Source organism: Anser cygnoides, chromosome 15, assembly GCF_040182565.1.
Source record: "Anser cygnoides isolate HZ-2024a breed goose chromosome 15, Taihu_goose_T2T_genome, whole genome shotgun sequence".
Taxonomy (NCBI): domain Eukaryota; kingdom Metazoa; phylum Chordata; class Aves; order Anseriformes; family Anatidae; genus Anser; species Anser cygnoides.
Window position 1 is genome coordinate 13,210,466 of NC_089887.1, and position 16,119 is coordinate 13,226,584.

The window sequence follows — 16,119 nt, forward strand, 5'->3', positions numbered from 1 at the left end:
AAACAACGAAGGAGACGTGCCTGATCTGTCGGGACCTCCAGAGGAACCCTGCTGCACTGGCAGGTTCCAGTAGTGGCTCCCAAGCCACCCAGAAGCACTCACTGTGTCACTGGGGCGCCTTTCAGAGCAAGCCCAGGACCCACTTCCATTCGTGACGGGACACCTCTGCCACCAGCACTGCCAAAGCCAGTACACCACGGCTGTCTGAGAACGCTGCCTTTTCACCCAAGCACTTCTGGTTTTGTGTAGGTCATCAGAGGAAGGTCTAGGACGAAGTTCCCGGGTAATTATTTTCGTAAAGTTTCCTTAGATTGCCAGCCCCTGATGCTGGGACCTAAACCTCACCACCTCCTCATGGCCATGACTCAAGCTGAATTCCCCTCTGCACAGCCACGCACCTGCTGCCCCAGACATCCTTCCCCGCTCACGTGGGGTGCTTCTGGAGCAGGATGCAGCACAGCATGAGCAGCGAACCCCTGAAGAGCAAGCCTCAGCCAGCTCCATCAGGGAGCCCCCATTAGGGAGGGGAACAGGCTTAACGCTGCCCTGGCCAGAGACTGCTGGGATCTGTGGGGAGAGCAGAGCTGGAGTCAGAAACAGAGCACACGTGCCTGAGATTTAACTTTCTGCAATTTCCTCGTGACCTCACGTAACCAGCTCTGAGAAGCTGGTTGTGATGCTCTGTGCTTAAGATGCTCAGGAGAAAGCGATGTAGTTCTCTATGAGCACCTGGCAAATAAACACCTGAAAAAAAACATGAAGACATGCTGCGTTTGTAAAATTGGAGAACAACATCAAGGGTACTGAGCATACCCTGTTTCTCCTGTGCTTTGGACAGCACTGAACACCTCAGAGTCAGCGTGGTAGACTATGGAAAGAGACTGCAACTAATCTATAGTACAAGTGTCATGGAAATCCTTACCTGATACACAAGGATGGATCAGAAGTCCTAAGCATCTAGTATACAGCAGGTCTTGAGGAAGTGAAAACAAACAGAGCATAAGCCCAAAGAAATAATATAGAGCAGGCAGCAGAATACAAATAGCCTTTTCTTCCTTTCTGTAAAAGGAAGATGTTAAGAACAGATCTCCAGTGCAGTTTCTCGGCAGGAAGGATTTCCAGAGATGCAGCTAAGCAGAGACGGGTAAATCTGACTTACAACCTTTAACATCAAGATACAGCGTTGGATGCCAGCAAGAACACCGTACGCAGTTCTGAGTTCTCAGGAGACCGACGTGAGAGAGCGGGGCAGGAGGCTCAGCGGTGCCGTAACCCCGCTCAGCTCCCACTGCAGGATGAGGACAGGCAGCGGCCACAGCTCCACACCCCCGGGCAGCAGCCAAGCACACGTCCCCAGCAGCCAGGGCCAGGGAGGTCGTTAGACAGCAGGGCTTAATCAGATGGCACTGATCACGGCCAAACGAGCTCAGACCACGCAGCACGATGCGGCCTGGGCATGGAAAGGAACCTGCGCACACCTGAGAGGCACAGCCCATCTCCACAGCGGAAACGTGCGCTTGCGTGCGAGACATAAGCTGCTGAAAGCTCCCTCCCTCTCCTCCACGCAGGGCTTGTGTGAACCTTTCAGGTAGATTAAAAGAAAAAACAAACAAGTTGTTGAACTTGCACAAAGACCAGCACAGTGAGCGTGCACACACAACAGGCTCCGTAACGGCGTGTTTCTGTACTCTGCTCCAGCCTGAAGCAGTCAGCGCAGAAGTTAATTTATCCCAAATGCCAGCAAGAGCTGAGAAGTGTCCAAAGACGACTGCTTACTCTGCCAAGTCCCTGGGCGCTACAGATGTTTACAAAAAGTTTCTCAGCCATGACCGACGTGGCCGGGTTTTAAAGCCCAAAGCCCTGCCCTTGTGCGTGCCGGCAGGGACGGCCGGGTCGCTCAGCGCACGGGGGGCAGCCAGGCACAGCACCGGCCGGAAAACACGGCCCGGCCACGTGCAAGCAGGGCAGCAGCAAGGGGCCACCCATGCCAGGCAGCACAGTCCACGCAGCCACCTCACCGGGACGCAGCAGGTCACATCCTGCACTTGTCCTTTTCAGAGCAGTTTCTGGTGATAAAAATGGCCAATAACAGTCATTCTACAGTCACTGACCCAGCAGCCAAGTTGCTCCAAGCAGCATGAAACAGAACATGAAGCCAGGACCATCAGAAGTTCCAAATACCTTATCTTTTTTTTTTTTGTCCCCCCCCTTGACTTGTGCTTTTTGTGCCTTCGCCAGCCTACAAGCAAAGGACAGCCAGGGCTGAAGACTTGTATCAGAATTGTTCACTTGTGGGCAAAGGTCAGTGCAGAAAGCATCGTCGCTTCATGTCTAGTCAAACGAGGCAGATGAGTACAGAATTTACAGCAGCCCAAAAGCTCCTTGTAAGCCACTGGACAGAAATTCAAAGCACACACATTAATGAAGGTGTCACTCAGCAACGTGCAACAACTGTTATGCCAAAACGAAAACCCTATTCCCAAGCAGAAGGCAGCTGCCAGGGCCAGCACTGGAATGATTTGTGCACTGAAGATGCATCATCTGTAAGTTATCCTGAACTGTTTAGAAAAATGCGGTATGAGCACAAACAGCAGCTGACGAAAAAAACAAATTCAACCCATTCAAATAACAACTAATGAAGTCATCCAACCTTAAAAAGTGTGTGCAGCAGCACATTAACAGCAGCAATTTAGCGAGTCAGCTCAGAGCTGTAAGCCACAGGAAAAAAACACCTTCCAAACAACACATGAGCTCATCAGCTTGAGTCATGCATTCAATTACCTACTCCTTAGATAGACAAATAACAAATTATCTTCATCAACAACAGGGGTCAACAAAACATATGGCTTAGAAGAAAGATGGAGTCATTGCAGGTCTGTGCCTTTCAGCGCGGACACGAAGCTCGCAGCATCGCTCCGTTTAAGCATGGTGATAAGGTTCCCAAAGAGCATCACTGCCCAACGCCCCCGGCTGGTGCTGGCAGAGCTGGAGCTGAGGGTCCGAAAGCAGGTGCTTCTCCCGCTGCCCTACGCCGCCTTGTGGAGGAGAAGCCACCTCAGAAACAAGACCAAGAGGTCTCGGTTCCTACTAGGCACCCAGGAGACCGGCGCCGCTCCGTGCGGTGCATCGTGCTGGTCACAGGAGAGCGGGGTAGATGGAGGCCGTCTGCTCTGGCCTTCATCGCCTCCTTCTCCTCACAGCAGGAAAGACAAAACCCATTCCTGCTGTGCAGTCGAACGGGAAGCACCTCACCTCAGCTGTGGGTGCTTCACAGCTTCACAAAGCCTCTCGCAGACAGGCTGCTCACTGAAGAGACTGCTCCCAGGCAACTCCATCTCCGGTGACTGGCCCGTGGGCAGGGACCTTGAGCAGTAACTGCTCGCTTGGTTTTGTGACCAGCCAGAAGTAAAACGTGCGTTCAGAGTGCTCGGGGAGCCCAGAATGCAGAGCACCTGCCAGCGGCCTGCCCCACGTCCCCGCAGCACCCAGGTGGCCACGGGGCAGGCACAGAGGGCCTCTGTGGGGCGCTCAGCTCAGGATGACATCCGCATCCGAAACCGCGCTTGGAGCCAGGAGCAAATCCGTTCCTACAGCTCACACCACATCAGCGCACACCCAGGACGCCACGGAAACAGTCAGAAGTCAGTCCAGAATTGAGAATGTTGAGTGGATTTGTTCTTTAGAAGAAAATCAAGATTGATTTTATGCACAGAAGCTCCTACAGACAAAAGAGTTTCTTCATGCTTTACAGTTCAGATGTCCATAAAAGTGACACAGCTGCACGCGGAAACAAAGGCAGCCTGTGAGGAAGCATCGCAGGGCACCATAACAATCTGCATTGTTGCTGGACCACCATACAAACACCAAGGCACGCTTGGAGACAAAAAAAACATTCAACAAGGCCCAAGTGACCGCGTGAAACACCTCCACAGCACCGGCCTTGCGCAGTTAGCTGCCGCCGGCTCCCAAGGTTGTCACCACAAGGGATGGCAGCACCGCGCTCAGAGGCCGGCAGCCTGCGGCCTACACGGGGAGCGGAGGCACGGGCCTGCCAGGCTGAGGCTGCACGCCCGGGCTCCCAGGAGGGAGGCCACGGCTTGTCGGCAGGGCTGACATGGCCAAGCACCACTGCCCGGTGCTGAGCCCTGTCCCTCAGCTGGAACCGGCCCTGATGGTGAGGTGAGTGCCCGCCTGCGGCCCAACGCGCGCTGCCAAATGCTCCACTTGCAGCCCAAACAGAATCTTTGGATCGTTAGGGCTGGAAAAGACCTCCAAGATCATGTGGTCCAACCATCCCCCTACCACCACCATCACCCGCTAAACCACGTCCCTAAGCACCACGTCCAACCTTTCCTTGAACACCCCCAGGGACGGTGACTCCACTACCTCCCTGGGCAACCCGTCCCAATGCCTGACTGCTCTTTCTGAGCAGAAATGTCTCCTCATTTCCAACCTGAACCTCCCCTGGCACAACTCGAGACCATGCCCTCCAGTCCTATCTCTAGTTATCGGCGAGCCTCCCCCTAGAGCTGCTGCAGAGCACACCTCGCCCCAGCTACCTCAGCTGGGGTCACGAAGCATTACTTTTGCTGCTACAAAGAGAAAGCTGGCATTTCACCTGTTTAGGTTAGACAAAAACACTGAGCGTTAACCTTATAATGCAGATAGCCCCTACAAGAACAGGCACACGTTGACCCAAGGAGACATTTAGCACACGCCTGCATTGTCTCGTGCAGTGAGCAGCACAGACAGGGCTCTGGCTGGGTAGGATCAGCCCTGCACGACTTCTCCTTGTGCCTCAGCACAGACACTGCCTGCTCCCTGTGCGGAGTTTACACTGAGAATCAGCTAAAGACACCTAACAGTAAAAAAAAAAAAAAAAAAAAAAAAAAAAACCAACAAAGACCCACACACAACAAAAAACACACACATGGTTCTTGGGACAAGAACCATGGGCAAAACAGCCCGACTGCTGCCAAAATCAGCAAAAACTAAGAGACAGTCGTTTCTTTGGACATCACTGTGAGAGCATGCAGAGAGCAACCATTTGCAAAGAGAGGAATGTGGTATGATAAACCCCCCCCAGATTGGCTAGGCAACTCAGAAGCAGGGGTGGAAAATAAGTTAGTGATACTTCTTTAAAAAATATTTGTTTTCTTTAAATGGAATAAAGTATTATCCCAGAGATGCACAGCACCTTATGGCTTAATAGCCATAAAATTTATAAAGCTACGGGTATGTAAAAGTCTTCTCAACAAGCAGAAGCCCCCTAGGAACAAACAATCTCAGAACCAATGTTGCAACCTTACTGTTAGCACAGCTTTCGCAGGAAGAAGCAGACCCACACTGGTGGTGTGGAGGAGACCCAAGCCACGATGGCCCTCTGTGTCCCAAGGAAAGTTTCTCTCAGACTGCCTCAGGCAAAACCCAGCTCTCAGCAAAGCATTCAGCAAAATAGCAAAAACAGGCTGAGGATTTTCACATCAGAGCTTCCTTCCTCCTCCTCAGCCTGAAATCAAATAGAAACCGGTGTGACATAAGGCATCTGTATCATTGCTCATATGGTGACAAGCCTGGGCTGAAGACGAGGGCTAGAGGAAAGTTCGGAAGGAAAGAAAACGAGAACAGCAAGGTTGTAAAACCTCAGCTCTGAAACTTAAGTTTGCAGCGTAGCTCTTTGTGAGTGCAACAGAAAGATGCTCTGCTCTTCAGTGAGAGAGGGAGGCAGGGAGCTGCTTGAGGAAAACGTGCCAGGGAACAGCTGGAAACAAAAGCTGAAGGAGATGGGGCGGGGAAGGAGGAGACATTTTACATGGGTTTTCCTCTGCAGTTTATTTCCAAGAAAAGCACACACCAACAGATGCAGACAAGTTCATCTCGTGATCTAGAAAAATCAAAACCTATTGGTGTTTAAAAAACAAGCTCAAAAAATAAAGAAAAACGTAATTCCAGTTATTAGGAGAGCATTCCACCCATTTCAGATTCATACCACTCATTTGACATCACCTCTGTGGACCTGAAGCTCAGACATATGAACAGCCACCTACAAGCAAAGCTTTTATGCAGTGTGTTAGAGGCAGTCAGAACTGCCCAGGTGACCGAGAGCTCTGCAGAATAAGTGCCCAGCTTTGCAAAAAGACAACCCTCCTGAAATGTGATGCGTGCACAACAGCCTAACACACTGAGCATCCTCCATCCCGACTTGAAGAGAGCAGAAGACATCCAGACCTGCTAGGGACTTGGTCCCATCAAGCAGAGACAGAGCTCCAGTACTGTATGGTCAGAAATATTTTTTACACAAAGGAAAAGTAAATGAGGGAGAAATAAGAGATACTGGAGGGGTTTCCAATCCAAAGCCTGCTCCGATGAGATCAGTTTTGCATCCCTGATGACCATGGAAAAAACATTCCTGAAGGACACTGATGCAAGTGCTGGCAGACGCGAGGACCTGCTGTAACAAACACTCTCTGCTCTTTCAATAGCTTGGAGAGATTTCCAGCAGCATGATCAGCGTGTCTGAGCTGAAGCATTCCCCACAGACCGATCCTGCAGCCACGACAGGGACGTGATGGCGAGGCTCCATTTAGAACATCTTGCCTCAAATCCAACTCCCACCAGAGCGCTAAAACCTCAGAATAAAGCATTATTCCCATTACTACAGCCCTGCCGCTGCATTAGCGCTGCCCCAGCCTGAGATCTTGCCAAGCACGGGTACACCCAGCAACGATTGCCTGTGTGCTCGGGAGGGAAGGTGAGCTGTCACAGAGGGCCTCTCTTTGCAGAAGCTGCATGTTTAAAGCAGAACTGCTCGCCTGCATGCTTTTGAACATCCACAGAGGTGGGTCACTCAAGTGACAACAGCATCCTCGGGTAACAGAGCTCTAAGAATAGTGCTTGAATGCAGACGCTGAGCCCCAGATGGGGATGGGGTCGCAGCCAGGCACGGGGTCTCCCTGCGGAGGGGCCGGTGACATCCCTGCCCTGCAGCGGGACCACGGCTGTGTGGTGCCTTCCCATGCTGCTGTAAGGAGACCAGAGTGCAGCAGACATAAGCTTCCCTCCCCATGACTTTCTTAATACAAACTGAGAACAGAAAAAAAAAATAATCTATTCCCCTTCCAATCAAAACCATCTGCTCAGAAACATGCTCCGTTCCTTCCCGAGCACACGTTTCTCCTCTCCTATGGGAGCAGCAGCAGGTGAGGGGGAAGACTCTGCCACAGAAAAAGCATTCAGTCACGTGAGGCTCAGCAGAGAACACATTGCATTCATGTCTGAGCGCTGAGGCCAGCCCAGGCCCTATTTCTGGTGCACGCCGAGCACCTTGCCACACGGCGTAGTGGCATCCGCGCCTGCCGGGCAGCGGCTCCGGATGAGTCAGGCCGTAGGGCTGCAGCACGGCGCAGGGCAGCCTCCTCGGCAAGCCAACTAACGAGCTCGGCAGGATTGTTTCAGCACACCAACAATGAGATGTTCCAGAAAGGATGGGTGACACGGCGCTGACAGGGCACCGGGTCCGGCTGCGGACGAGCACAAGGCCGCTGCTCAGCTCAGCGCTCGCAGCCCCGCCGCGTCCGGCTTCCACCCGTCCTGCTGCAGCACCGGGGCAAGGACAGGACCCTCAGGGGCAGCAAAAGCACTGAAGTGACAAGCGAGCCACGTAGCTGACTCCTGTCTGTGAGCAAGGCACGCAGTCCTGCTCCGAGTCAGCTCTGACACCACCGCAGGGCTAGAAACCCCACTGCTGCACCTCGGGAGCACGGCTGAGCGCTGAGAGGGAAAAGCTTTTGGGGAAAGGCAGGGTTTTGGCTCGCCGGTGAGGTCCTCCAGCTGTCAGGAGTAGTGGGGGGGCTCTGAGAGCAGCAGCCTGCTTCCACAGCAGCAGGTTTGGGAAATTTGCGGGGAAAAAGCTGGGAAGGACAACACTGGAAGCTCAGAAGAAAGAACCGTAGCGTTCTCCCAAAAGCTCGTATTTTCCCTAAAATACTAGGAAGAATGCTTCCTTAGGGCTTTCTGAAGCTGAGCAAGAAACAGCAAAGTGGAATTCCACCTCAGCTAGAAACCCTCCTGGGGCAGGGGTGCCAACGCCCAGCCACACGGCACAAGGGGACAGATCCTGCTCCTCACGGGGAGCATGCTCAGCCTCACGCTCCTCGAGACCAACGCTCTCAGCGGCTTCAGCAGCACCCTAGTGGGGAACGCAGGTGAGAGCTGGACGCCAAATCTCCGTTCGCACTGCCATTGTTAAGCCTCCAGAAGCTCTGTGCCTGGTGTCTGACGTAGCACAGGGTACCATGCGACAAGGCGACGCTGAGAAGCGGGGCTTTGGCTTTGGGATCCTGAACGAGGACAGAGAGAAGCAACCAAAATGCTTTAAGACCAGACTCATCATAGAGCACTCCAGGCTCTCAGAAACTGGATGGGAGCAAGCAGAGGCTCCCTGCTGCTTAGAGCTTACGATGGAGATGCTGATAGGAAAAGGGCTTTCTTGTCTCTTAGCCGCCCACTTCTCCAACACCTCACTGCCCACGGAGCGAAGACGAATCCCTCGGACTCTTTTCTAGACATCAGGTGTACGGCAGATAAGCAGAAAAAGATACAGGGCTTCATTTACAGAGTTTCACTTTTAAAAGGTGTCTCTTCCCAGAGCCGAAAGGAAGGTATTTCACACTGCATTTCAAAAACCTGCATCGAAACAGTTGTCCTTGGCCAAATGACCCCAATGGGACAGCGCGTGGGCACCTTACTTACCCCTTCCCCTACACAGGTTAGGTACAAGGGATCTGAGCACGAGCCGAGACATGTCCCTGTCACTATGCGACCTAAAGCACGCTCCTTTGCACACTGATCAGGGCAAGTTTCATCTTCTGGAGAGAGAAAACCAGGCGTGTGCCTGTGCATCGAGGGCCGGTCTCCGTCAGGGCACAGCCAGCGCATGCGGCGAGGCTTCCCCTGCCAGTACGCACATCCCAGCTGATCAGAGGCAGAGGAAACCTGATTGCCAGGGCTGTCAGGAATGTCTGTGGTATCAAATTCACTCAGATTTCAAAGCTGCTCAATCTGATTATCCAAAAGGCATGTAGTTGCAGAAGCAACAGAGACTATCAAGGCACATACTGCTGTAATAAAAACAGCACGTGACCTAATTCCCTAATTAGGAATAGGTTCAATTGCCTACAGAAGATGAGGGAAGGTTTTGAAAATGTTAGTTCACTGAGATTTCTTTTTTCGAGAAATAGTGTTACTTCCTTGTTACAAACAGCGGGTACAGAGATAAACCTGCTACAGCCACAGCAACAGCTCTCCGGGCTCTGCACATACATCAAGGAGCCCACCACACACTCACTTTCCAATTGTCCGCATTATTTCTGCATCACTAGCCTCAAAACAACAGTCGTGAACATTTTTATTGGAAGACAACTCCATTGTTAACACCCCACTTAAAACAACCCCCCCCCCCCGTTACGCTCCTCACCCCTCCCTGTGCAGCGAGCGTTACTCCCAGGGAGCAGCTCTGTGGCTCCCGGAGCAGGCGGGTGCTTCAGGGATGCAAAGGCTTCAAGGAAGCTGACTAGCGCCAAGTGTCTCCTCGAATGCAAACCGCACAAGCGCAGCCAGACATCCAAACAGATGAATGATACCACAGCCTCCTAGTTCCAGAATTTGCTACTCTAATTTCACAACTACCCTGACTCCTGAGTCACTGCCTCCCCGTGAGTATCTGCAGAGCAGGTGCGCTCTTGCATCAGCTCCTACGGAGATGGCAGCAGCTCAGAGGGCCGAGCACAGCATCGGGAGGCGAGCCACACCGCTCCTTTATGCTCCGTGTTCAGCCAGCTTCGATTCAAAGCCCTGAGAAGCACCCGATTCTCCCAGATCCCTGTTTACAGACAAAACAGGGCACCAACTGCTCCAGCCCTCGGGCCAGCTGCAGCGCTGGGGCGGGATCTGAATTGCATTGCTTCTGTCGAGCCCCTGGGGCCATTATTTTGCATCGAGGCTGGGGAGAAGGATGACAGATTGAATATCACCCCAGGACCCGCACCCTGCCAGGCCGTGTTACGCTTTAACTGCGGCGAAGGGACGCAGGAAATAGCACAGCGCCACTCCTTGGCTCTTAATTACGGTCTTGTGACACTATAGTTAATGGTCTGTCATGGGCTCCATTATAAGCCCTGATGTTTGCAGGAGGTGGACAAACGGAGCTGTGCTCAGCAGCCAGCTACCAAGTCCTAACAGCTTTGGTGTGGAAATAAACGCTCACGTTCTTTTGTTACGGGCCTCGCTTCCTCTTAGCGCGGCTCAGCCCTTGCATTAACCCCCGCAGCGATAATGGAAAAGCAGACCGGGCTCTTTAAGCAGGCCGCGGAGGCAGAGCTCGGCTCGGTCACGGCCCCGTGGATCCGAGCTGCGGGATCTGCGCGTCGGGCGGGCACATCGGGCACCGGCTGCTCCGCCGGACCCTCCGGGGGAACCCCACGAGCAGCGGTGGCCTCCCTGCTGCCCCGAACGTGCACCCCGATGAGCAGCGTTGTGAGGAGACAGGGACAAACCCGACCCAACCCGGCCCAACCCAACGAAACCAACCCAACGCAACCCACCCAACCCAACGCAACCCAACCCAGCCCACCCAGCCCCGCGCTCACCGTTGCTGTAGGCGTAGGGGGACTCGGACGCCCCGTCCTGGAGGCTCTCCAGGATCTCGCCCTTGCCCACGTCGCTGTCCCCCACCAGCAGGAACTTGAGCAGGTAGTCGTAGCTCTTCACCGGGCTGCCCTGCGTCCCCATCGTCCCTCGCTCCGCCGGGAGGCGCAGGCCGCATTCCAGGCTGCGCCGCCGGGCCCGGGGCAGCCTCGGCTCCGGGGCCCGGCTCGCGTGCGCCCCGCGGAGCTCAGCCCTCGCTCCGCTCGCCTCCCATCTCCTGCGGGACCTGCGGGGGGAGGACGCCCGCGAGGAGGACGGGGAGCGCCGAGCGCCGCCCCGACAAAGCCGCCCCGCCGCCCGCCCGCCCCGGGGCGCCGAGCCCGGCCCTGCCCGGCCCTGCCCGCCACCCGGAGCCCCGCCGCGCCCCGGCCCCGACTCCCCCGCCCCGGCACCAGCCCCGGTCCCGGCCCCGCGCCGGGCGCTCACCTCCGCGGCCGGGCGCCCCGGGGCCGGGCCGGGCCGCGCCGCCGCCACCACGGCCGCAGCCTCCGCCTGGCGCCGCGCAGCGCCCGCTCGGCCCGAGGAGAGGCGGCGGCCGGGCCCCGCCCCGCTGCTCCGAGCCCGCCGCGCCATAGGCCGAGCCGCCCGTCCGTCACGCCCCGCCCCGCCCCTAGAAGGGAGGGGGCGGGCGAGGGGGCGGGCGGTGCCGGGGGGGACTACGAGTCCCGGCGTGCTTTGCGGGGGTGGCGGAGGTGGGAAGGGGGGGACGCGCCGGGGCGGAGCATGATGGGAACGCGAGGCCGGGAGGGGGGCGGCGGGGCGCGGCGGGGGGGCGGCCCGGCACCTCGACCACCCCCCCCGGCTGCCCCCGCGGGGCCAGCGAGCCCCATGCAGAGGGACCCCATGGGCCCCCCAGAGGGACCCTGTGGACCTCCGGAGGGACCCCGTGCCCCCCCCAGGGGGACCCCATGCCCCCCCCAGGGGGACCCCATGGACCCCCAGCGCCTGCTCCGGCTCTGGCGGACCAGGAACCGGGGTCTGGCCACACAGTGGGGCTCAGCCCCACGCCGTCTCACGGCCCTCTGCCTGCCTGGCCCCCCCAAACCTCTTCCGTGGCCGTTTCCAAGCAGCTGTGGGGGCGGAGGTGCGGGAAGGGCGGCCGGTCCCGCCGGGTTTGTGACAGCCTGCGAGGGGAAGCAGGGGACGGAGCGCGTCCCCACGGGGTACCGAGCTCAACCCTTACAAGCCTTCAGAGAACCCCCCCCACTTACTGCCACTGCTTAATTTCTGCAGCATCCCCCAGATTCCCTTGGGTGGAGCAGGAGGGCGATCAGGGTGGATGGGTCTGGGGGCAGAGGCCGGGGGTGCTGGGGCAGGGAGCGGGGGCAGTCGGCTTCCACCTCCCCCCCTCGCCCCATGAGCATCGCAGGCAGAAGGGGCTCAGGGGCCTGGGAGCTGCCGTGGGTTGGGCCGGGAGCCGCAGGCACGGGGACGCTGGGCAGCCCCATGGCAGCCTCTTCTGCCAGGAATCAAAGTGTCACAGAATCATTAGGGTTGGAAAAGACCTCCGAGATCATCAGGTCCAACCATCCCCCTACCACCAATGTCACCCACTAAACCACGTCCCTAGGCCCCAGGCCCAGGTAACCTGCTCCAGCTGTGAGGGTTTGAAAACCGCCCCAGAAGTGGAGCAACCTGCAAACTGAGCAGAAGGGGGTAATGACAAACGCATCAGTCCTCAGCCAGCTGAGGAGCTCTGGGCACCGACACCCGAGCACCGTGCACCGGCCTGGGGCTGGCAGCTCTGTGCCTTGCTCCCCGGGGGCCCGGTTGGCTCCCCCCGCCCCGGTGTGTCCGTCTGTGTCCGTCTGTCCGGGCTGAGCCTGCTGCCACATCCCACGGCGCTCGCTGCCTTTGTTCAGGGGCTGGCAGGCGGCTGGGAGCCAGCGCTGCGGCAGGGGGGCCTGGCGGTGGGCACGGATCCAGCCCCACGTGCCCCCGCCTCGGTGGTCCCAGCCCAGCTCCCTCCCCATGCTGAAGGGCTGGAGCTCATTTGCTGCCTCGGAGCCGCACGATCTCACCTCCCTTGGGAGGGCTTGTTTTGATGAGGCTTTTGTTAAAATAACCTCCCCGCAGTCACTGAAAATGCATGAGGAAGCGCAGAGCGCCCAGCTCGGAGCCGCGGCCCTGATGTGCTGCGTAAAGCGGCACAAAATCACCCCCCCGCAGCAGGCCCAGCCGTCCTCACCCAGCGCTGCCTGGTTTGGGTCATCCCGAACGCAGCCCTCAGCAGCCCGGCTGCCCCAGCGCCTGCAAAAGACCCATGAAAAAGCAGACGTCCCGTAGCAGACGACCCATGAAATAGCTGACTTGATCTGCAGCAGCCGCTGCCAGGCCCGTCCCCGGGAGCAGGGGCAGGCAGGACTGCGGGGGCTCTGGCTGAAGGCAGGGGCCGGGCTGGGCGAGCGCTGCGGGCAGAGGGGACCCGTGCACGGCCGGCGGGCAGGATCGATCGCCCAGGAGAGGAGAGAAGTCATTCCCCGCGCTGCTGCTACCATCCAAAGCTGCGGGGCGCAGGCGGGAGGAAGAGGCCAGGCAGGGATCTCCGCGAGTTTGCTTCTCTTTTCTTTGCCTCTCCACCTCAGTCCTGCTGCTCTTTCCAGGGCCAACCCTCGAGCCGAGGTTTATGGCTATTGGAGTGCTCCTCATCCCCCTGGTGGGATGGTGGGAAACCAACCAGATCCCACGCTGACGGTAATCCCCGTGGGAGAGGAGAAGGCAACCCAGGTGGCTCCGGATGCTCCCAGCAGCACGGGGTCAGGCAGATGCCGCGGGGTGACCCCAGCAGCCGCTTGCTGCCGCAGGGACATTATCGTGGCCGTGCACCCAGCTGGCCGCACCCTGCCCAGCGGGCACGAGGCAGCCGGTGCAAGCTGCTGAAGAACAGGGAAAGGAAAAAAGAAGAGAAAAAGAAAAAAGAAGAGGAGGAAGAGGAAGAAGAAGAGGAGGAGTAAATTCAAGGGTGTTGGCCGCTCTAATGTGGAAAGGAGAGGAGCAGCCCCAAGCACCCCCAGTTCCCAGGCATGGCACATGTTCCTGCTCAGGTGGTGCAGCTTGTCCCCTTCGGCCCAGCCTCTCACCTCAAGCAGCCACGTGTTGTACAGATGAGCCGGCGGAAAACTGAGCCACAGAGAAAGCTGCTGGTGGGGCAGCACCTGGACCATCTCCCAGTGCTGGGGCAGGATCTGCTGGATCGGTGCTCCTCCTCGCAAGGCTTTTGTGATCTGGCCTCAGCAGAGCACTCAGCTGGGTGAGCGGTGAATTACCCCGCGTGTGCGGGGAGCAGAGATCGCGGCCAGGCCGGGGGGAACAGCCCAGCCCCCCCGCAGCCTCCCTGCTCCATCCCCGCAGCACCAGCCGCTGCTGTAGGCAGCCACACAGGGGGTCGGCATGCAGAGACAAGAGGGAAGAGCTTGATTTTTCTCCCAACATCTTTATTCCAGCGTAATCAAAATCCAATTAAGTTCCGATTAAAAGGTTTAATTAACCAAAAAATCCACACCTGTCAGCAGAAAAAACCATCTCCATCCCTATATTGTCACCCAGCAGCACCTGCAGAACCTCTCTGGTCTCCGCCGCACGTGGACCAGCAGGTACGAGCCCCGCGAGCATCGCCGTGCCTTTGCACAAATGGTGCTGGGATGGGCACACAGCAGAGCTGCTTACTGAGCTGCTGAGCTGGACGGCTGTGGTAGGAAGGAAGTCACTGCTTTGAATGGTGCTAACAGGGGCATTTTAAAGCAAACGCTGTCTTGCTGCTATGTGAGCACTTTGCTCCTGCTTAGCACTCGGTAGCTGCTGCGAATGCAAACAGAAAATGGGCCGGTGCTGTTTAACCAGCACATGAGACTTCCTCATCGTCTCTGATGTTCACATGCAAACACACACGTCTAATTAAAGTGCAAATGTTTCAGAACTTCAAAAAGTATTTTAAAACTGAAAAGACTGTAAGTAGAAGGATTGACTACAACAGTGGTGAAGTTCTCATGAACTTCCCCAGTCCCAGATGCTTCTTAAATACTGCTACGGACAGGAGAGGCACATGCAGCCTCCCTCCACCCCTGCTGGACACAGCCCGGGCTCTGGCTCCTCTGCTTCCCCAGGCACGCAGCGTGCCCAGCACCGCCGCCTGCTTTCTGTGCCACGGCACCCATTTAGAAACGAAGGGTTTACATCCTGTTGCTTTCAGCATTTAATAATTGCATGCAGCCTCCTCACACGCAGCTTGCTGAGACAGTAAGCAGGCAGCCGGCGCGTTCCGGGTTTGAGGTCTGTGCCCTGACGTGGGCAAGCGCTGGAGGGAGGCTGCCAGCTGCCACCAGGGCTCACGGGACAGGTTCTCTGAGCAACTCTTCAGCTCCCAGTGAAAAAAGGTGGGCCAGATGCAAAGGGGATGGGATGGGTGCACTGTTCCCATCTGGGAAGGGAGATCAGCTGCTCACATAGGGTTTGGATTGCTCTAAACATGTTTATCCTGCACAGTGGAATACAACCTGGAAGATCCTGAATGAGCTGGAAAGCCCGGTGGCCTCATGTCAAGCAGATTAATCTGCTGAAATCCAGGCACGTCCCCGCTGTATTCACCAGCATGCTGCCACGGAGAGCCCCAGAGCACCGCGCAAAGGCAGCTCCCAGCTCCGTGCAGCCTCACACACCGCCAGCCTCGGGGATTCTGCCCCACGGCCCTCAGGGTTCCCGCTCTGCTCAGCGCAGGCAGTGAGCTTGGCTGCAGTGCAAGCACTCTGCTACCAGGTCCAGAAACGCTGCCAAGGAGCAGGGCAGGTAACTGACCGAGCAAGAAGGCCTCGGTGACCATGCAGGGCTCTGATACTGCCCAAACGAAGGGATCCCTGAACAGGACTGCTCAGGAACAGAGACAACATAGGACTGCATACCCTTCAAAATCGCTCAGGAGATTTGAGTTATAATGTCTCCTAGCTCAGCGTAACATAACAACAGGACAAGAGGCAATGGGCATGAATTAAACCACAAGAAATGGCCTAAACATCAGGAACACTTATTCGTGGTGACTGAGCACTGGCACAGGTTGCATGGGGAAGTTGTGGGGTCTCCTTCCCGGGAGATTGTCAAATCTGTCTGGACACGGTCCTGGGCAACCCGCTGCAGATGGCCCTGCCTGAGCAGGGGCGTTGGACCAGGTCCACAGCCCCATTCCAACCTCAGCTACCCTGTGATTCATGACGGTGTAATCACCAGGTCTGGGCACAGAGTAAATCAGTAAAGGCTTGAGATAAGGAAGAAGGTGTTGTCGCAGCACTGGGATCAGGCGACACATGGCAGAAGGAAAGCAACTCATTATCTGCGTGATGACAAACAGGAGATTTGCCTGCTTTAATTTCACACTATTAAACAGAAGAAAACTGCCTACCCGTGTGGATCCTCTGTGAAATTAGA

At 56.6% G+C, this 16,119-nt stretch overlaps 1 protein-coding gene across 1 annotated transcript in view; it reads right to left on the minus strand.

The window, feature by feature from the left end:
• RAB40C (RAB40C, member RAS oncogene family) overlaps positions 1-11,273 on the minus strand; it is a 33,469-nt gene extending 22,196 nt beyond the window's left edge. Inside the window, exons 1-2 of the mRNA XM_066977719.1 lie at positions 11,131-11,273; positions 10,647-10,930 (exon numbers count right to left, since the gene is read on the minus strand). Coding sequence (XP_066833820.1) covers positions 10,647-10,788 — 142 coding nt within the window. The 5' untranslated portion in view covers positions 10,789-10,930; positions 11,131-11,273. The remainder of the gene's footprint in view (positions 1-10,646; positions 10,931-11,130) is intronic.
• Positions 11,274-16,119: the final 4,846 nt, after the last annotated feature.